The sequence below is a fragment of the Charadrius vociferus genome, unplaced genomic scaffold, assembly GCF_000708025.1.
Source record: "Charadrius vociferus isolate BGI_N301 unplaced genomic scaffold, ASM70802v2 scaffold261, whole genome shotgun sequence".
Taxonomy (NCBI): domain Eukaryota; kingdom Metazoa; phylum Chordata; class Aves; order Charadriiformes; family Charadriidae; genus Charadrius; species Charadrius vociferus.
Window position 1 is genome coordinate 245417 of NW_009646856.1, and position 22562 is coordinate 267978.

General features: G+C 45.3%; 1 protein-coding gene across 1 annotated transcript; it reads right to left on the reverse strand.

Annotated features, from left to right (window-relative positions):
* Positions 1-3755: 3755 nt before the first annotated feature.
* LEFTY1 (left-right determination factor 1) lies at positions 3756-6805 on the reverse strand. The gene is made up of 4 exons (XM_009894329.1): positions 6589-6805; positions 5496-5742; positions 4411-4650; positions 3756-4095 (listed from the first exon to the last, which is right to left on the reverse strand). Exons 1-4 carry the CDS (start codon positions 6803-6805, stop codon positions 3756-3758), a joined length of 1044 nt encoding a protein of 347 aa, XP_009892631.1.
* Between the last annotated feature and the right edge of the window lie 15757 nt (positions 6806-22562).

Genomic DNA, 22562 nt, shown 5'->3' on the forward strand with positions numbered 1-22562 from the left:
GCACCACGCGGGCTCTCTGCGCTTTCAGTAATGCAGGAGGATGTTTTAATGCTGGTTTTGCCTTAAAACACCTTTACATTTTTTTAAAATCCTTTCTGCTTATATGTGGTTTATTATGCTGCTGCTCTGCTCTTTTTTTTTTTTCTTTTTTTTTTCTTTTTTTTTTTTTTGCAGCACAGCATAAATGTTAATGCTGAACCAGGCTGGTGCCAGGGACGTGAGATGTTCTGCCTTTCCTCAGAGGCTGTGGTGCCTCTCAGACGGAATGGAAAACATGACAGCTTGACAGGCTTTGTGTGTGTTACAAGTTGTACCGATATAAAAGGAGCGAGGCAGCACACAGAGGGTATCACAGCAAACGCAGCCTGGGTTGAGGCTGACAGGCTGCAAGATAATGTCCTGCAGCACGGGCTGGTATCTGAAAAAGCCCCAGATGTGGCAGTATTTCATCCACAGCCTTCTGCCTAGGAGTTTGCGTGGCAGAAATCTCTGGAGCCCTCCCCGCGTCAGCCTGACCCTTGAGCCTGCTGCATTTTCCCTGCAAAGCTGGCTGGAGTTTGAGGAGCAGTGCCCTGTCCCCCCAAAAAGTGGGAAGTTTTGATCCGAATCAAAATGTGGGTTAAAACCTAGCCACAGCATCCATCAGACTAAGACAATAGCAGAACTGGTTAATTTTTAATTAAGAAGCTTGATTTTTCAGCCACTTTAACAGATGACGGTGGTGCTGTGCACAGAGTCGGGATAGGGAGGGGAGTCCCCCGGAGTCCCCACGAGTGGCCACTGGGAAAGGACAGGGGTACAGACTGCGGGCACAAAGAGATATAGACATGAGATGCCAGATGTGGGTGCTAGTGATGCCCAGCCTGGCATGTAGCCACCCAGGCTATCTGATAGCTTATAGCTTATAGCTTTCTATAAATCACCTCTCCCCCAGGCCTCTGCTCTGTGCCTACCACTGTCCCCATGGCCCTGGAGCGGACCACGCGCTGGGCTTGAGGGCTGTGAATGTAGAGGGGTGGTGGGACTGAGGAGGGAGATGCTGTGACATCTGTGTGGCTCCCCTAGCAATAAGCAAGTATCCGTGCTGGTGGCAGGGTTGGCAGGGCTTGATTGCTCACAGATTTCTGCCCTGTCCTTGCACTGCAATACCCACAGTTCTTCCCACAGTAACACCAGGTCTCCTTGGCCACCACCTCCCCATCTCCCCCAGCTGTCACACACATCCACACAGACCCACTGCTCACTGTTACGTACCTTGTGTCCACGGGACACCAGAGCAAAGGGAGCCAGACACAAAGCAAGGGGAGCCGGACACGGTGCAGGGTCCCGGCAGAGGGGAGCAGAAGAAGGTTCAGTGCTTGACCCCCTCGCTGGTCCCAGCCCTGCATCCCTGCTGTGATGCTCTGCTCCCCCCCACTTCCCGCAGCAGCCTGGCCCTGATTGCACCATGGGATTTCTCCCAGGCCTGGGGGATGATGATGTCTGGAGTCCAACTGCTGGAGGCTGGAAGGAAGCCAGGGTTAACGCTCTTCATTCTCAGGCAGGAACCAGTTCAAACACTTTCTTCCCCAGGAGCCTGTGTGGATAAATCCTCTGCTTTGTTCTTCATGGTAATCACTGACCTCATGGCCTTCAGGCTATGCCCTGCTCAAAGCGGGGTGGAGAGGAACTGGGGCTCAATGCCAATGCCATTGAGACAGATGGCATCTCATAGTGATGAGAAGAAAACGGCCAGAGATGGATCCGGCTCATCCAATTCTGATGGTAGTAACCCACGGTGCTGTAGACCAGCACTGGTGACTGGTGAGTCCGTGCTTCTGCCTTTGTTTCTCCCCTTAAAGCTCTTCCTTTGCCACAGGCGTTTACACAAGTGAAAGGTACCAGTCTACTCATGGGCCAAGGTGACAGCAGAGATGCCTCAGTTACCTCAGACCTGGGGGCCTATAGGGTAGCAGGGACACTTGACATCTCAGCCTTCCTGATGAATGACCCAAAGCCACCACAGAGTCCAACGCCTGCCTCTTTTCATCTAGTCCATGTCCCATGGCCACCCTGCCTAGCCAGACAAACTCATTTCGGAGTCCTCTTACCTGGCGGATTCAGCCAGGGCCTTGGGGACCACATCCCACAGAGATGGACAGCAGCAACCACTTCATCCCCAGAACCACCAGTACCTCAGTAGGTTACGAACCGAGGAGAGGAGTCTGATATGAAGTATGGAAATCTTATCATTGGTGACACTCTGGCCAACAGTTCTGTACAGTTCGAAAAGGGATGAAACCCCACTATCATTGCATTTCTCCAGGGGATGTGTTGGTCAGATGTCCATCAGGAAGGGTCAGGATTAAAACACTTCACCTGGGAAGGGAGTGGGCGTGAGGCAGCTCATCTCTTTCTGCACTACAGCTCCAGTTGATTGCCTGCAGGTTCTGGAGCCACACTGCTGCAGCTCACGCAGAGAGCACCACCTCTTGCCTGTCAGACATGTTTCTAGGTTTTCTCTTTAATAAAGTGTTGACTCAAACTCCACAGCAGCTCAGGGAGAAGCGGTGGTGATGTAGGCTCTACTCCACCTGCCGATGCAGCCCAGTCCCTGCCTGAGCAGAGAAGCTTTACCAGAAGCAGACGGGACCACACAGGTGACTGAGAAGAGCTGTTTCTGTGTGTGTGTTTATAGGAACCAGGCACTAGGGTACCTTCAGAAATATGGCAGATTTTTTTTCTCTCCACTTTTAGAGCTAAGAATAAATATAAGCAAACACATGGCTACTTTAATAATTGTATTTTATTGTTTCTTTCAGTTTGAAAGCACACAAAACGTGGAAAATATCCCTAGGTTAAAGTAACTGTATATACAACCAGAAAAATAAGGCCCTGGTTCTACAAAGTGTTACTCATGTGAGCAAACCTAATTCCTAATATTGCCATTGACTTCAGAACTCTAAATTCTGCCTAAAACTGTGCTAAGCCCATGGTGCAGGGGCCAAAACTATAATCTTATGAATTCCCATCATATTTTATGTACATGTATACATGTATACGGTACATACGCACATATACAAGTTCCTTTGAGCTCTAGACAATATTTTATGTACATATATGTATGTATGTAGACAATATGTATATATTCAATATGTATGTAGACTATACATACATATATTCATATACTATATATATGTACACATGTGTGTGTGTATACAATATACACATGTAAGTGCTTCTGCTCTACAATTCACCATAAACATGACTTGGACAAAGACCAAATCTTATGAAACACCGTGCGTCTAAGAATGAAAAGCTGAACCCACACATTACTTCTTCTTCACCCGGTGGCGATCACTCCTCCTTTGCCTGTAGCTGTTTGCAATACTCCAGGTGTGGGGACTGAAATAAATTGGATGCAGCTCCATCAAATCCAATGAAATTGGGCTAGCATCAAGGGGGCCTCAGGAAACGTTAGGCTCCATAGGTACCCCTCACATGGGTATACGTGGAGATGGATGCTCCTCTGAGCCCATCTATACAGACAGTGCCTTTAAGTGCACCCTCTCTGCAGGGTAGCGGGGAGTGCGGTAGAGCCGCAGCCCCAGCTGCTGCTGACCTTTGCCGGCTGGTGCCTGGGGGTCCCCCCAGGACCTTTATCGTTGGCCCTGAGGCTGAGGACCAGGGTGGCTCTGGGCAGGGCTGCGGGGAATCGGGGGACTGGGTGGCATCCCCGTGAGAGCCACAGGTCCCCCAGCTGGCCACCCAGCGTCTCACACCAGCGCCATGCCGTCCGTAAGGCAGCTGCACTTCTCAACGATCATGTTGGGAAACTCACCGGCTTCAATTTCAGTGCGGTTGCCCCTCTTGACGAGGTACATCATGGGGAGCGGGGAGCTCTCTGCCACGGCACAGGTGCGCTGCCCGTAGCCGAAGCGCCGCAGGGGGCTGGGGGGTTGCAGGCAGCCCCCCGAGCACCGGTAAGCCTGGTACCCTGCCGGCTCGATGATCCAGTACTGTGCCCAGGAGAGCTCGCGGAAGTTGACGTAGTGTTTCTGCCGGCAGCAGGTGGACTTCCCCATCACCGCCTCCTCCTTGCAGTCCCCGGGGCCCCTGCGCACCAAAGGAGATACAAGAACTGATGCCGTAACTGGAAACTGGAAAGGTGGGAGAAATAATCCCCGCTGTTAATAGCACAGGCAGGCCCTGAGATGGGAAACTTGGACCACGCTCGGGTTTCATTTGAATATTCAGGCAACAAATACAGGAAGAGGAGAGGTGGGATTCAGCAGCAACTTTCCAACTCCTCCATTCGCAGTGGTTTACTTGCGAGGGCAAGAGCTGTGCGCCCTGGGTTGGCACACACAGTACCATAATTCAGGGGCAAATTTACACCACAGACAGTACATATTTAGGTTTCATACGTACCCATAGTCTTCCAAGTCGAGGGTGTAAAGCACCAGTTCAGGTTTGCCTAGAGCTTTATCCTTGGGGTCCTGAGAGGTGAACCGCACGGCTTTGGCCATTTCTGAGGCATGGCTGCCTACTCTTTCTCCTTCAATCCAGACCTCCAGGAACATTGGCTCCCGCCTCTTGTTTCGCAGCCAGTAATGCACGGCCTGCGTCACATCGAAGTTCTTCCAGCCCGACTCACGTATGGGAACCAGCCTGCACGACAGGGGCTCGGCATTAGAGAAAAGCCCATCAGATAAAACCCGGGCTCGCAGCGCTGTTATTGCAGCAGGATAATTTGCTTCCCATTGATTATCACGTGCCTTGATTCCACGATAATTTTTGCTGAGCGCTCTGGGCAAGCACCCGTGGCAATGAACTCACATCTCAAAAAAGAAGCACGCAGATCTGGCAGACAATGAAGGGCTAAATAAAACCCTTTGTGCATGCTCATGTCAAGGTATTCATTCACGCTCATACAGAAATATGCGGTGCGGGTGCGGGATTGTACGCAGCCTCAGAATTTGTGATGACAGCCTCGTAAACACCACTGCTCACACCTGCTCCTGTCCTAGCTGTATTAGGGCCGTAAGTTTCTACCCACCCAGAAAATCGGTTTGATGTCTAATTCTGCCTTCAAGGGTTGTAAAACTTTCACAGAGCTCAAGGCTATAGAATCAGATGCGCTTTTTGGGCATAATTTACTTATTTGAACCAGCTAATTAAATGGCCAATGGAAAGAATACTAGCAGCCAGTAACCTATGTGAGTTAGAGAGTGAGAGAGAAGTGAACCAGGTGGAGGTTTTTAGAAGGCAAGACCTAGCAGTACACCATCTTTTGTCACAGAAACAGATTATTTCAATGAATCATCATTCATTGCAATCTCAACCTAATATCTGTTTTACAAACTCACTCTCGGTTCAGAGGCTATAGAGCCAAATTCTACAGATGTCACCCCATCAGACTGACCGGAGGCACAAACACATGACACCCAAACCTGGCCCAGAGGACCCATAACCCGTGAGCAGAGTCCTGCCTTCAGGAGAGGTCCTTTTCTTACCGTGAGTCTATCAGGGAGGTCCTGTTGGTACCATCATGGTGCCGTTGCACCCAGTACACGCTGACTCTGGCGTTGGAGACAGGCCTGTGAGACTGCTTGGCAGGCAGGTTTGCTCTGTCCAGAGGCTTTTTGAAGAGTTTCAGTTCAGCCATTGTCACTTCACTGTTTTTAGGTATTCTGCCCTCCATGTCAAAGATCAGGTTCTGGCGCGTGGTAGTGTCAGAGTAGAGAACTTCTCCTGCCATGCCTGTGCATTGGGAACAAAAAAAGACAACCTGTCATTGCCATCCTGGTGAGCAAAGCCCCCACACTATGTCCACAATTATCATCACAACACACTCCTTCGAGCCCTTGTGGCAGACACAGCCACTAAACACACCTTTTCTAATGCATACTTGAATCAATGTCTTGCAAATGCCCTAATTATTCTTCTATGTCTGAGTCTCTGCAACCTGGAGGCCACCGAAAGAAATCTCCTATATAAGTTGCCCCCAAATTGAGCAAACACAGAAAGGTGCCCATCTCTCTGTGCCAGTGGTGGGCACCAAAGCAGGAAACTGCAAACAAGCTCTAAGTGTCCTTGTGCAGACACCATTGTGTCCATACAGCTGATTTCCTCCTTGATATTTTTCCAAAAAAAAAAAAAAAAAAAAAAAAGACAGAAACGAGTGGAACATCCTCACAGAGGTGTGATTGCTATTAGAGGACTTTCTGGAGTTTTGACCAAAAGACTGCAATGTCTACACTTTCTACCGACATTTATTTTTTACATTGTTTTTCCACCTGCCCAAAATGTTGTCTGGGGACCACGGCTTTTCTCTTCTATCAGGCTCCAGCAGCAGCCTGCCCTTTGCAAGGGCTGTGGGAACCCCCTCTCCGGGTGCAAGGAGTTACTGATATGTCTTAATCTTTAAGATGCTGTTACATGCACCTCTTCTACCCGGCTCAGGTTTGGAGCCGGACCCAAACCACTCTCCCCCCATGGGTTTGCCTCTGCCCATCCTGCGGCCGGCCAGGCGAGGGTGGGCAGCTTCCCCTGGCAGCGGCACAGAGCTTTGCGAGTTCCCGACAGCGGCGGCGGCAGAAACGTTACCTGCGTTGCCAGGGATCCCCCTGAGGATGCCGGCCAGGCTTGGCGAAGCTCGGCGCTTCACCCTGTGGCGCTTCAGCATGGAGATGTATTTGTTTTTTATGTGGTCTGGGATAACCAGGTCCACCAAGTCCCTCTTATGAAGTTTAGGGATCTCAGAGAGCCCCAGCTGTTTCAGCAACACCTCCTTGAACCCTTCCTGGGTAAACGCTTGGACCATGATGACCAGGCAGAGCATGCAGAGCATCCGAGCGAACCTCGGGTCCATCCTCCTCTGTCAGGGAAGCCGCCGCCTGCGTGGCGGAGATGGAGGGGGGAGCTCGGCAGAGATGTGGTGGCAGGCTGCCTGAGCGGGATGGAGGTCCCCCGCACTGGGGTTTTATAGCCAGCCTTGTCCCACTGGCACAACAAATTCCACAAGTGGGGACGAAGCAGAGGACTTAAAAGGATCACTCTCCTGTCAGTAGACACATGCCAGTTTAACACCTTCATCTACTGCAAAGTTAATACAAGAAGGTTTAGGGGAGCTTTCAGACTCCTCCACGGGGAAGAAGTTTCCATCCTTTTTTGATTCCCTGTAAACTTGTGCCCAGAAAACTTCTGAGTGATCAGTGTCTCATGTTCAGCCTCGGTCAGGGAGGAAACACATCTGCAGAGTACGTTGCTTTATGTACCGCACCATACGATTCTTAAAGGAAGCGTCAATCTTTACCGCAGGGGACTTGCTACCTAAAATAGCCAATATCAGTCAGGAGAATAATGCTTTAGCTGTAAGTCCTTCTTTATGGCAGGCATTAAAAAATCATTTAAAATCCTTTTTTGGGGGGTAGGTACCACTTTGTTCTCTGAATATTTGTATCAAGTGTATGAATCAGGGCAGTGAATCACAGCAGTTGAATGGTTTATGGCCTTTTACGCTGCTTCTGAATCACAGAAGGTGGAAGATGTACAGGCCTGACATTTTAGAAAAATGTCCCATCACTCTTTATGGATTCCTGTGGGTTTAATAATACTTGTGCTTAAAAGAAGAAGGCTTTATATAAAGGCAGATCACCTTTCAGGAACATGAGAAACCACTCTGCTTTTCCACAACATGGATGAAGAATATTGGTATTTTGAACGCTATCAACCAGCACAATAGAGAGCTGTCTCCGGAGAGCAAAGCCGACCTGGAGGCTGAGGGGGGGGGGCTGCATGTTTGCCTTGAAGTCAACCTTTAAAATTGAAGCTCACATCCTTTGCTTCCCTAGCCTTTGCAGGCATAAGATGCAGAAGTCTATTTTTGAAACCAATCCCAGGAGAAGTGAATTGAAAAAAATAAAACGTGGTCGATAAAAGTGTGAAGGAGCACGACACTTGGGGCAGATTCTCATTCTCTCCAGCAGTAACAAGTACAGAGGGGCCTGAGCATACATAAATGTCTTCAGCATGAAAAGATCTTTGGATTTCATATGTCTCTGTGAATGAGTCAAAATTGGTCCAGTTTCATCCAATGTCCAGGCTGAATGGTGTGTGCTGAGAAAAGTGTGGCTGGAGGACGCGATGAAATGAACTTGTACAAAAGCACCCCGCTGTGGTTCATCCCTCATTAAAACAAGTGTCAGCTGAGGCAGCGTGTTTCTTACGCAGAGGAAAGCAACAAAGCCGTCTGAAAGAGCCTAACTATACCCTTTACTGCTCATTTTGCCTTTATAGCCTTTTAAGAAACTTGTTTCCTTAAATATGATAAAGTCTCCATTAGATGTTAAAGGGGCATCTTATTTAGTTGAATTGAGTTTTAAGGCTAAAATGGAAACATGGACTATAAACTAACAGTTTGTGCGTGGCCCAGGGCAGTACATTCTTTAATCTTTCTCTTTGTGCAGCATATTTCTCTGAACAAATCAATATTTTCTGTTATATTCATTCCCAAGACACAAATAGCAGTGAAAAATATCCACTTCATTTGACCGCCTCAACTTCAAATCATGTCAAAACCTCCTGCTCTTGTGAAGAAAAGGAGGAAGGTTTTTTTTCTGAAATCTCTGTGACTCTCTCGGCCCCTGAGGAAGGCTCCAATACACCCGGCTGTTCGCTCTGGGCTGCCTCCCCGTTTAAGCAGCGCATTACTGATTCTCATGGCATGGGACAAATACAGTCGCGTGGCAAACCGCTTTGGAGGCTTCGGTTGCAAACTGCACCTAAGCAGTGTTCAGGTGGCTGACAAAGTTTCCTTCAGATAGGCTCTATAAGAGCCGGCTAACTCAGTTCCAGCAGTGAATTTGTTATGTTTATATAGTCAGAGTCATGGGGATAAAACTGCAGTCCAGGCATTTGTAATGGTCTCTCTTTAAACATGTCAGAAGACCCTATCCTGTAAACCTTTACCCATCCAATTTGTCTTTGATCTGGAGAGTAGCCCTACTATATAGTGAGGGCTTTTCAAAAAAACATGATTACATGAAATGAAAATCCCCAATTGCTCCAGCAGCACCCGACTTTCCTGGACCTGGATGTGATTTCTCCTGTGGCTGATGTCTTATCTACCAGGACTCTTCACTGTCCAATGTGTATTGGAAGATGATTTATGGGCTTCACACGTAAAATAAAATTATTGACCAAACAGTTGAAGCTCAGCTAGGAAGAGAACAGAGGATGTGGATTGTAGGCTTTTCACAGGAGAGTGATTATCTGGTCCAATTGGAGGATTTGCCATTCCCCCTTTGTCATGCAAACAAGAAAAAGTCAGGAATTTTATAATAGCTCTTTTTGTGTAATGTGTATTAGAACCTGCATGGCACATTCAAAATGTCAAACAGAGGATTTAAAGAGGGTGCAAGGGATGAAGTATGAGCAGCTCGCAGTTTTAATGAAAGCTAGCACTTCGTGAAGAGAGAACCTCTATATTTAAGCTTTTAATTTAAAACAATTTAACAAACAGTTCTCTAGGGCGTTTGCTGGGCATATCTATGCAATGATTTTTGGTAAATAAATCCAATGGGTTAAAAGAGAAAGTGTGAAAGGCTTAGCCTAATTATGTAGCTATTATCCTGGAAACAAGAATGTTTCAAATGCATTTGCAGTGTGTCAGTGAGGATCCAAATATTTAATTTTTCAAGATTTGAATTTCCATGGACATACTTGTTTTGTATTACAGTTGGGCCCATACTGAAACAGCCTTTGCTGGAGTGATGCAAAAAGCAACAAGGAACGCTCCAAGGAACGCCCTGCTTTGTGCAACAGCCTTATCGTATAGAGACAGGAGCGTGTCTCCATGTTGATTTTTGTCTGGTTTGCCCCAAAGTCAGGGTCTTTTGAATCTAGGAATATGGAAATAAAAATAATAGCGGTTAAGATGCAGGGATAAACTTGTCAAGTTAATGAATAATTCAAGCAGAGCTGCTGTTTCTTACTCTTTTTCAGTCTTAAGCACACCGGGTTTTACACAGCAAACAAAAAAACCACAGAATAGGCTGCTCACGTGAAGTGATGGGTTAGAGGTTTCAAAAGTGGAAGTAAAGTGCAGGATGTACATGGGGGCATGACCTTCTCGCGCTGCCCCACCAACGCACCCCAACAGCCACCAGCCGGTGCTTCAACCTTAATATTCCCCCCAGCAGTTTAAACCCAGCCTATACACCTTCAATCGGGATTTCACAGGCGTCTTTGGCGTCCTTCTTGACTGGCTCAGTCTGCTGTGCCTCTGGTGGGACCCCTGTTCCTCTGCAGGGACCATCCCTGTGTCAAACAAGCCCAAAGAGCAAGCGTGGAGCCCACCGAGCCCACCCCAGCAAGGTGTCCCACTGCCAGCGGCCAGATTCCACTCCATCTGGGTTTAAGCCTTATTTCTAAGCGGTGACCGAGGCAAAAAGCATTTCCATTTCCCGTATCCCGAGCTGTACGGGAGAGAAGGGCAACATGCGTCTCCCTCCATCCACCCGGTGTGGCTCCAGGGATGATGCAAAAAGACTGGTGGTAATTCCTCAGTAGGACTCTGTTATTCCACAAGGGCAAGAGCTTTGAGAAATCTGGGAAATTCCTCTGGTACAAAGCGGAAGCGAGCAGGCCACAGGGTTATTATCCCATTTGTTTGCCACTTTTTAGCTCCTAACACCACCAACCGCCAGCCTGGTCTAGAAATGCTCCGATATGTACTGTACTTGTTCCTTGAAAATGGCATACGCCTACTGAAAGGTACGGGGAAACTATCCTGTCAGGGCGGTGGCTTTCCGTCCTCCTCTACCTCTAGAGACAGCCGCTCTTTCGTGAGGGCATGCACACCTTGCGCAGTGTACGGAGCCAGAATAACAGTACCCAGGGCTTCCGTGGGGCTGGTACAGCTCCCTGGAGTTTGCATGGGTGCTCCCCACCGCCTCAGCCTGCTCTGCAAGGATCTGGCGTGGAAAAGCTTCGTAAGATACGGCCTGATAGCACAAGACATCCAGCTTTAACCTGGCTCCCAGGGCCAGACTGAAAACAGCAGAGCCACTCAATGCAGAGTGTTGATCTCCACTAAATCCTTTCTGTGGGTTCTGATTTGTTCTAAAAATTTGGCCGTGTTAATTTTTGTGCCGAAAGGCTTTGTGCTCAGTCAGGTACCGCCTGACTTACTTGTCCTTACATAAGCACCTCCATGCATCCCCCCATCATAAAATGGACTTTACGTCCATATTGTAAACTCTGGCTAATACGACTCTGGGAAAAACAACTTTATGTCCCATGTCTGAGCCAAACCATGTTTATTCTGACCTGGTAGTGCACAGATCTCACACCAAAGACACTGCAGAGACAGCCTCAGTCACTTACTGAATCCATTTACTCCACCTGCCAGCTAAGGAGCTGGTTTCAGTGGCCAGTTTTGTGGTGAAAACAATCATGTATGTGCTTGAGCTACACAGAAATTAACCAATTCATTTAATCTAGGCAAGGACATGAGCCTGCTCTTCCTCATCACCAGTCTAAGCCAGACTGCACTGGTCATCTCCAATGGAAATATCTTACAGGTCACACATCCTATTGGGTTCCTCTCACAAACGCTGGTGGCGAAGTCCCTGGCAGCAACAGGGATAATGTTCCCTTACCCATTTATCCCACAGTGTATCCAATACAATAAAAACCCCATTTTATTTGAGAAAGAGATTGCAAACCTGGACTGATCTTGAGCTCAGTTCACGTAAATTCTGGTGCTGTGTATCTTAAGATTGCACTGACTTTAGCATGCCTTCCATAGGCAGGCTTCTGCTTTTACTCATGGGCTTGTTTTGGTTAAACGGCCCGGACAAAAGGCTGCCTGTTTGACGAGGAATGGATAAAATGTCCGAAGTCCCACCATGTCCTTGGTCAGCTGATGTCAGCTGGCTTGCTCGCAGGGTTTGTGTTGGCAGCATTTGCAAAGTGGCAGTGTTCTGGCAGAAAAAGAGATCTCCAAGATTTCCTTTTTTTTTTTTTTTTTAACGGAAAAGCAAACACAACTGTTTAAATACAGCTTTTTCTGTCCCCTCAGCAGTCTCCTCCCCACCGCCCTAGTCCGTGCCTTGTTTGCAGCTGGGGAAGCATGATTTGTTACCACTCTGATGGCTACAGAAAAGGCTGCTCACGAAACCGCTGACATTTAGCAAATGCTGTTGAATCGGATAAATAAGCATATGGCCCCAAATTGCTTGCTTTACACCACAGTCCACTTTATTGAGGAAATACTGAGAAATAACTGTATTTTGTAGGAGCACCACTTAATTTTCTAATAAGAGCCCATTTATCTGCCTAGTCAAAATGCTGCTCCCCCCCACTTTGCAGCTGTGTGTTTACACTGTAAAAGTTTATCTGCTTTTTTTTTTTTAAGAGTATATTTTTCCTGCCTTAGCCATGCAAGTGAGAGTCCACTCTGGGCCAGGCAGGGCTGGTGATGCTACGAGAAGCTGCACTGGCTGTCCCTGCCCTTGGCGGTGGTGGCTGCTGAGCTGGGCTTTACCCAACGTGCTCCGGTGAATGTCACTGGGACGCGTGTGCGAGGGAGGCATCAGTCACGCTGGAGCAAAAAATGAAGCTTTTAATGCACACTGTGCTATCAAGAGAGCTGGGCTTGATGTGGACACAGCTTTGAGGCTGGACGGCTCTACGGACTTCTGAAAGTTTGGTGCGTGTCCCGTACCCCTTACAGATTCTGTGCAAAGTTTGTGTAGCCAGTGGCCTTCCAATAATTGAGAAATGCCCCCATTTTCCTGTCATGCTAATACACTTGGAATACTATTCATATTGCATCTGTGGCATTGAGTAGCCTGGCTTAATTATGGATTGTATTTCCTCCAGTTAATTTTAACCCTAACAACTTTTGCTTCACTGAACAGACTTTCCTCTTTTGCTGAGAAAAAGAGAAAATGAAGCACTTTTTCCCAACTCAGATAGATACAGAAAGAATAACACTATATTCTAGCAGCTGTAATTTATTTCTAGTGCCAGGAGAAACTGCAACAGCAGAAAGATTATGAACTACATGTTAATGAAAGTTGAATAATTTGCATTACTAACTTTGCTGGAAGACTTTTTTCTCTGCAGGCCAAAAATAAAGATGAAAGGCTAAGATGAGTGAGATCTAAAAGAAACCTTTTCTGCTAAGCATTGTGAGCTGTCATGCAAAATAGTAATTTGTTAGTTTAGTGAAAAAAAAGAAAAAGGGCTGTTCCTTGCACAGGAAATTACAAAAACTAGTGCAAGATTGTAGAAGATAAAATTAGGTCATAACATGCACAGAGATGAGAAGATAGAATCGATAAATACTTCAGACTTCTCTAATCGGTACATCTGACAGAGTGCGGAGTAACTGCCCAAAGGCTTCCAGTAGTCCTCACTGAGTTATTTAAAATTAACTTGGCCGGTGCCTTAGCAAATATATTGACTGGAAAAAAGATACCCACAACCGCAGGAAAACAAGTTAAACTACTTATATAGTTGTTTTCCATCTGTAACATCTGCTGCTGAAGTGACTTTGGGGCTATTGCGTGTCAGTAGGTTTTACACCATGGAACCTAGATGTATTCAGTTTCAAAATAATTACTTGCACAAGGCTTTTTTCCTCGATGTCAACAGCACAATAGTGCCGTGATCAAAAGGATGATGAAGTGGAATTCCAAACAGGTCCAGCAACAACACTGGACTCGCCTGCCTGAGCTCTGGGTGAGCTGGGCTGATACTGGAGGCAGATGTCTGACAGGTTTTGGGAGGGGCAGGAGATTCAGGGGGTACAAAACAATCTTCCTGGAAAAGACCGTCTGGATCATACTATAATCCCTCATCCCAACGCTTAATGTTATTTTATTTTTAAGAGAAAGCGCCAGGTTTAACTGGCTGCAAACATTGCATCGAACTTTGCAGGCATCTTTGTCTTCAGGGTTCTGCTCTCTCTTCTGAGAATGGTCTTAAAGGGCTATAGAGTATTTCAAATGCCTTTTTAAAGATTTAAAATTTGTTAATAAAATTTCAAATCATTAACATTAACTTATTTTTTAAAACCTAGTGAGCTCTTTACTATTTATGCTGGTTTATTATTTATCCTGTTTTTTCCATTCCCCTTCTGTCTAGATTGGGTACCTTGTTACACCTTTGAGAACTGAGTGGTAACAAATAGTCCCCTGATTTTCTTTTGCTTTCCAACAATGCTGTGATGTTCAGAAAGGAGGGTGTGTGGATAGACTCCTTCTACTCGAGCAGTTACTACAAAGCTGTTTTCACTTAAATATTTATATTATAGTTGTATTGCTTTTGTAACTTTTTTGGTATGTTATTACTTTTTAATGAAAAAGACTTCAGTAAGAAAGAACTGGAGAAAATACAGTTCCTTGTGTATTTGACTCCAAAACAGAACAAAAAGGGATATTTTACTTCATGGCACAGGTTAAATTACATAATTTCCTGCCTTGTACCCATATCTGTGTAAACAAAGGGTATAAAGTCTCAGATTTAACATGGCCCTTGTAAAGAATAAAATAAAGTTGTGTGACTTGACTAGTTTTAATCCTTTTAGCATTCATACTCCAGGACCCTAGGAGATGCATCATGGTCATTTGATTTTAAAAGGGAAACTAGCCACACTTGGCCAGGTCACTCGAAGCGTGAAACACAAACTTCTGTTGTTTGCTTGGTGGTTTTTTTTTTCCTTACCTAGCCATTTGCTTATTCAAAAGCACTAATCCAGGAATGGCCAACATTTCCACATAGCAACCAAATGCATTTCTGAACCTTAATTTTGGATTCAACATGAGATTCTGCAGGAAATGCCATGCATTTGAAGCTGGTATCTGTCAGCTTTCCAGGTTGAATAACTATAGTAAAGACATGGTGACTAAAATTTGCTTTATTTATGTAGCATGGCTGTTAGCTTCAGCAGTTGCCAGTACAGAATCCAGGATCTTCTGACAAATCATACATATGGAGAACATTTTCAAAGCCACAAAAAAAGAAGCCAGAGTCCATTTTTCATCGGTTTGAGCCAAACTTGGGTACCTAGTCCCTCTTCTCTGCTTTGATCCTAAAACAGAGCAAGGAATATTTTACCTCTGTGACAGCAAAACTAGAAATAAATTCCTACAATCAGAGCAGAGACATAGATGGCCCGGGAATTAGTTTGAGATACTTACTCAGTTTGACCAGATCTGTTAGAACAGCTGAAAGGCAGGCTACAGGAAAACAGTGCTTTCAATGAGGTTTGGGTTCTCCAAATCCAACGGAAGGGATTTGAAAATCACGATGTGCCGCAGACTTGGAATACTGGCTCTCGAAACTCTTTGGAGGCTGTACTGCTTGATTTGTTCTCGGTCCCTTCTGGTAGGAAAGCTTACCTCTGGACCTCACTATGTTCCCAGGCTGGTAAACTCTCAAACATATGCTGTTCTAAATAAAAAAAAAAAAGCTCAGATTCATAATGGAACATGAAAATATACTATTGCCTGGCCTTGTGTTGAAACTGATCCAGAAACTGCAGCAATTACAGAACACACTTGTCTTGTTTCCGAAGGAAAGTAAATGGGAACCGGTTTCTTAAAATCATTTCATGTCCTCTGGGAAATGCTCTCACTGTGATAATTTCAGTAATAAGTTCAAGGTTTTATATTGACGTATGAAACTCTTCTAATCTTCACAGGAACTACAGTGCAAAGGAACTATGATAAACCTGGCTCACCATTCCCCAGAGCACTTGGCAATTTGTGGCCTTAAACCTCAGGTCTGCTCATCTCAGGGCTTCGTGTGCAGCAGCGCCAGCTCACACCTACTCTCTTAGCTCTGCCCAGACAGTCCCAGGAACTGATCCAGACAGGCTGTAAAAGAAAAGGTGCACCATGTTGTGAAGGCAGGAATAGTTTGCCTAGGTGCTCCCATGCAACATGGACTCTTTCTTCTGCCTTGGGTCTGTCTCACTCCAGAAACTCCCACAAAGTGGTTGTGCCACTCCACAGGAGCTCCTTTTAACTCCTCCCAAATTAATTCTGATCACTTGCTTCATTATAATCTGGCACATAATCTGAATATATAAACATCTGCTTTACTGAAACTGTACAGAATATCAATAGGAAGGGAGTGCTGAAAAGATTTGGGCTCTCTTCCCAGTCCTGTCCCTGAGTCAGGGTAATGACCTTGAGCAAATTGCCTTGGCCAAAATTTTCAAGTCCATATTTAGGCACCAAAATAAATAACCTGATTTTCAAAGGCACCAGCCAACCACAGCTTCTATCAACAAAACCCTAATCACCAATTGACTGTAACAATTACTGTGTATAAAGTATCTTAGTAAAACAAGAGATATCCCACTTGCCATCTGTTACTGCTTACTTACAGGGAAGAAAGTTCTCCGTTGGTCCACAGATCACCCATGTGTTTAAACTCAGTTTGCAGTGACTACATTACTTTCCCTTTTTACACCGATCTGGCCACACTCTTACTCCTGAGGCAATGTCAAACATGCTGCGTACAGCTGGAAGAGATGCAAAGGAATACCTTTATACCCTTTTGCATACATTTGAAAGGAAAAAGATGGAACAGAGAGAAAAGAAAGTATTCCAGAGAAAATAAAATCATCATGAAGAAGGAAACACGAGAAAGGATGAATGGAAGGAGAGAATAAACTACTACAGAAAGAGGAATGAAAGTGGATAGGGAGGGGTAAGAATGGGAAAGTCAGAAGGCATGGTGATAATATGTCCAATATGTTAAGGAATGGCCAGTATTTAGGCAGTATTTATTCTGCTTCCCAAAAGCAGAGGTGCCAGAAAGTGCCCAGACAGGACCCAGATGCCCACAGTGTCCCTCGAGCAGCAGTCGTGCGCTTGGAACTGGTTGGGTGCTGCTGCACCCCATCATTCCAGTCGCGCTGCAGTAAAGCCGGACCTCGGATGCAGGATCTTCCTGGCTGGAAAAAAGCCGGGCTGCCCTTGGTCATGGCTGTTTGCTGTTGCCACAGCTCTTCACGGCTTCCTGCTTAAGCCACTTTGCATCCTGTCACAAATCTGCCCCGGACACTTGTGCCCAAGATAGCCAGCACCTGACCCCCTGCTTAGACTCACCAGCATCACCTTGCTGTCATTAGTGGCTCCCCCCCCAGCGCTCGCCCGCTGCGGCGTGTATCTGCAAAGGAGCCAAGGTGCTGCTGCAGTGGAAAAACTAACAGGCACCTTCTCGGCTCTTCGCAAAGCTAAAATCTGAATTTAGCACATCAGGCCTACTTCTAAAGGCTGGGACACACAAATCTACAGAGATAATTATTGGTGCGAGCTCCCAGGCAGAGCGCGGATGCTAATAAGGCGTAACTCCTAATTCCGCTGCTTCTAGTTTGCTTTGAGTTAACCTGAGATTAAAATAAAATCAAAGCTCTTTGAAATCCTCACAGTCTGTACTCTGAATTTTTTTCATCTGTAAACCCAGTAGTGGGAAGGGGGAATTCTTGCCCAAGGAAAAATAAAAGATAACTCATTTTAAAAGTCCTTTAAAAATTATTTAATCCAGATTTCTATTCAAATATATTCTTATTTTTTCAAAATATAACCACCTATATTAAGCCTTAAGGTTTTGACACATTAAAAATATTGTAAATTACATTTATAAATGTTCAAGCAGTGTGTTTAATGCTGACATTTTAAGGGAAGTCAAACCAGTGAGCCAAGAAGGGTCATCACCAAGGCCTTGGAACCCAGTTTGTAAGTCTAAAAGCTGGGGATCACTCCAGTCTCTTTGCAGATAGAGAGTGGATAAAGCAGACCAACCAGTTTAATGATTGGCAAACTGAGTAGAATTTGGAAAAAAAAAAAAAAGGAAAAACTAGGTTTCCCCTTCTGATCTATTCTGATCAAAAACCAGATTTGGGAGGTTGGTTAACAAAAATTTACTTTCAATCCAAGACTCCAGCAAACCCCACTGACTTGACACTCCTATGGTTTGGACTGCAAGATCTCCTGGAGCATTTTGTGGCTCCTGCACAAACAATCACTCATCTTTCTGCTCCAGAGAAAGCAGAGCCTAAGGCAAGGATGTGATGTCTGTCCAGGTCTCACCCCAGTACTGTTGCAGCAAGAGTTACTACGTACGGTCAGGACAGCTATGGAGCACAGAGGATCTTGAGGACACTAGAGTTCTTCACTAAAACTAATGTATATTGTACCCAAGAATAACAAAACATTACCAGCTGTAAGTGGTTTGATATTTTACGCTGGTGACAAATACACCTGCTCCCTGATTCACCTAAATCCATTGGGTCATGTGGCCAGGTGCTGTGCTCTTCACTGGGAGAGAGCAGATTGTGACAGATGGTTTCTCCATCTCCCTCTCTCTCAGGGACCTGCCTTAATTATAGCTAGTGCTATGCCACCTATGCATTAACTCCCTTCAGCTTCTATACACACAGGGTTAACGCATGGATAGACATTAAGATAATATGTATATTCAGAAAACAATGAAGTCATCCATGTTTCAGGTCACCTTGTCCTAGTTTTGTACCAAAGTGTGTCACATCAACAGCGGTTGCATTTCGACAAGCTAATAATAAACCTAAAACCCCTATATATCAGCAAAAGACTCTCCACAGCTGCAACTATCCGCAAAGCAGAGGTTTAAAGCCTCACACTATGTGTAGGTCAGCAACAAGGAAGTCGACGCATTGCCCCCTGGTAAGGCCTGTCTTAGCTTACAGCAAGGTTCGGCATTCATCGTGGCTGGGTTTGGCAGTGTTTGTAGCTGGGGTATTGGTACAGAAGCCTAGGAGCGCTCACAGGGACACCTCTTTAGACATAACCGTGACAATCAAAACCAATGAGCTCAGTGCACAAAGTAGGGACAATGCTTTACCATTTCATAAACCAAGTTTAAATGCAAAATATGTTGTAATAAGCTTACTTTTTTCTCCTGTACATTTCTGCTGTGTTTTTCAGTATTGCTATTTTAGATTGTGCATTTTAATAAAATTCCAGCTTTCATCCAAAAATAACTTGACGAAGATCATGAGAAAAATTAGTCATGCTGCAGTATCAATACCAACGCCCCATTCAGCATTTCCTGTCTGACACAAAATAGAAAAGAAAAGCGAGGCAAATTTCTATCATATATCGCTAGATATATTTGGTTAAATATTTTTGATAATAGTCAATTGTCTTGATTAATAGAAATACATTCTAACTTTAATGCAAGGCTATTTCTACCTTGAAAATCAACATATTATCTATGAATGAGAAGGAGCACTACAAAAATAATTAATAAGTATAGAGAGAAGCCAAGTGTAAATTGTTAATTTAAGTCAACACTTGCTGCTTGTTTATTTGTATTATAATTAGAATTCATTTAAGTCTGTCTATCTGTCTAGGTTTTTCTATTTATTTGTTTTTATTAAAAACATATTAATGCTCAGGCCTTTCGAAGGAAGACTGCATAATGCCCACACTAAGTCCTTTGGTATACTGAGGCTTGTAAACAGATTGCTAGATGAAGGCAAAGATTAAAAGACAGCAAAGGGCTGCCAGGCTAGAAGCCCGAATTAAATCCATTAAGATATATTTGAATAGGCAGATAAGTGAGGAACAGCAAGCCGGGCTGATGAGTTTCTTCACAGAGAAGAAACCACGGCGAGAGCTGCCACGCATGGTAAAGCATCAGGCCACCTGCTACTCACATCCAGAGACTATTGATATCCTGGTGGGAGTTCACCCATCAAGGAAAGTCCTGCTGTGATAAATCAAACTAAAGTGACAGCGGCAGTTCTTCAGCCATAAGGTCATTTAATAAAGTAAGGGAAGAGTCACACACGTAAGTGTAAATACCCCACACGCTTGTTCAACTTGGTGCTAAAGAGCCGTTGAAGTGGATATGGAACATGCAAAATACGAGAAAGATGGAAGAATTTAAAATTCTGTTGACCTGCTCCCTAGGTCCTGAGGCTGGATTTCCATCTGCTCTAGCAACATAATTAAACGTTTGCTAACTAATGACAGTATGTGGCTTTTGTCACCAAAAGAACAGACAGTGGTAAACAAAACCCTATTTACAAGAGGTAGGGAGGAGGGAAATGTGACTCTGATGTTGAAATTAGAGATAAACAAAATCACACCACTTAGCTAAAGAGCCTGTCTAGACAGAGGAAGAAAAAAAACAAATGACAAAAGCTTGATGTTATTTTTTGTGAGAAAGTGAGGGGAAAATTATTTTGTGGCTGGGCAAAATTCTTCAAAATGAAAAATGTCAAAACAACAATGTCAAGATCACTGAACATCATCTATTTTACACTACAGCATAGGATAGCCAGAGCAAGGCCTTCTTAATTCTGAAAAAATAACACAAGAATCAAAAGTACAAACAGCCTAGGAAATAAGTGAGAAAATCAACCAAACAGATTTTGGTCCTAAAAGTATAAGAGCTGCAAGCATACACTGAGGCTTCACCTACATGGCAGGTCTATTCCGCTGCAGCTACATCAGTAAAATTTAATCTAAAAGGAAGTGGTTGTAACTATTCCACTTTGGATTCCTGTTTTGAAATAAACTGGCCACAGGAAGCGTTATTCCAGAAAAGTCAGGATGGAATAATTACTCTACTATACTCATGCCAAACAACTTTCCCACCAACATAGCCCTAGGTAGAATAGAGTGCAGTTTAAAGCTAAAATCATTAACATCATTCAACAATAGTGGAATTTCTTTATTCCAGCAGTGAATCCGAACCTCTCTGCTTTGAGCTGAGGACTCCTATGCCATTTTCTAACTAACACAAATGTTTACAGCCAATTTAAAATCCCAGATTATCTACAAAGTAGCTGCTAGGTAGAATACGAAAGCATATCCTGAGATGTCTCCCAGTTACTGCAGATAACTGGGACTTTTTCGCTTCTTGCAGGATGGAGTGGGGGAAGGCACACAGCACATGTACAGCCAAATGCTGCTGTCAACTGAGCAGGAAAAAAAATTCCTGAAAAGCGAAGCAAGGATTTAACAGAGTGAAGCAATTGTGGATTAATAAAATGGCAGGGAGCGGGATAGCAGGTATGGATGCAGGGCCCTGAGTAATACACACAGTTTGAACACATGGGGAAGTACAGAGTTGAAGATGGAAAGGCAGGAACAGGACTGTCAACTGGAGTAGATGCTGGCTTCTTGGCAGCTGGGGTGCTCATTTCTTTTGAACATAAAAGTCAACAGATAACTGAGTACTGGCCTGGGGTTTTGATCAGTGTAACATCAGATTGAACCTTGCAAACACCCTGACAATTTTGGTTGGTTTTAGAGCAGACCACTGTTCTGTAACACCACTGCTGCTTCATCCACGAAACTGGAGGTAGGGTGCAAATCTCTGAAGGCAAGCGGTCTCCCTGCCTCCCCCCGAACAGTTACATTTTCATCATTATCATAATCTTCTTCCTCAGATACCTGCTACTCACTGAGGTCCATCATGCCAATCTGGGGCCAAGGATGAAGACGTGGGAGGATGATGATGGTTGGCAATGCTGGGTATCTCATGTCTGTTGAGGGAACACTAAAATAAAGGATGGAGAAGAGGTGGATGGCGGGGCGTTGCCATACCGTGTTTCTGGCCTGTTGGCTGAAAGCAATTAACTCCTGTAAAGCACAGGACGTCCTTGCGGGTGGCTGGGAAGCAGTCTCATCCCAGCCCTGTCATAGACACATTAAGTGCAGCTCCCTAGGTCTTGGGTTTTTTTCCCAATTTACAACATTTGAATGCTATTTCTCTCTTTATAGGTGTGTGTGGAGACAAGGGGCTTTCCACATTTCATGGAGCATTCATATTACTGCTATTACTTAGTTTATTTCAGAGTTATCTATCTTAGCGTATGGCCTGCTCTGCTTGTACCTGCACGCCTGCCCGCTTTACCAGGTTGGGAATTGTGAACTTCTCTCCTGAAATCTCATGTATCTTCCTCCTTTTTTGCTATAAAAAGCTCTGTTTGGATCTGGTTTTGGGGTTTTTTTATGTTAATGGCTAACGTGAGTCATAGAGGCACAAAAAGGTTTCCTCCAACCCGGAGCACTGCAGTCCACGCTAACACTGAAAAATCACCGAGCAGTGAGGAAATCCTTCATCCTTCACTGGAGCGTTGGTCTTTAAGGGTCCAGCGCAAAATTCTCGTAGATCAGCTATGAAATAAAATAACTGCTGTGAACGCCTACAGGCATAATTTCGGCCCTACTGCATGAAGGCAAAGCCTGGTTCAAGGCGCTGTGAAGGCAGACGCAGGCCTCCGACTCCCAAGCCCTTTGCCGGGCGGGAACGCACGGCACAGCTCCCGGCCTCTCCTCCGCCAGGACAGAACCCCTCTGGATGAGGTGGGGGCACCGCGTCGCCCGACCGCCATGTCAGGCTGGTGGCAGGTGACACGGGGCAGCAGCCCAAGGAAAATGACGGCGGCTTCTCCCCCCCCCCGGTTGTTTTACTACGGGTTCCCCTCCGTCTGAGGGAAGCGGCACTTCAGGGTCTGGAAAAGGAAGGCGGGACAGGCGAAGGGCGGCGATATCCCCCAC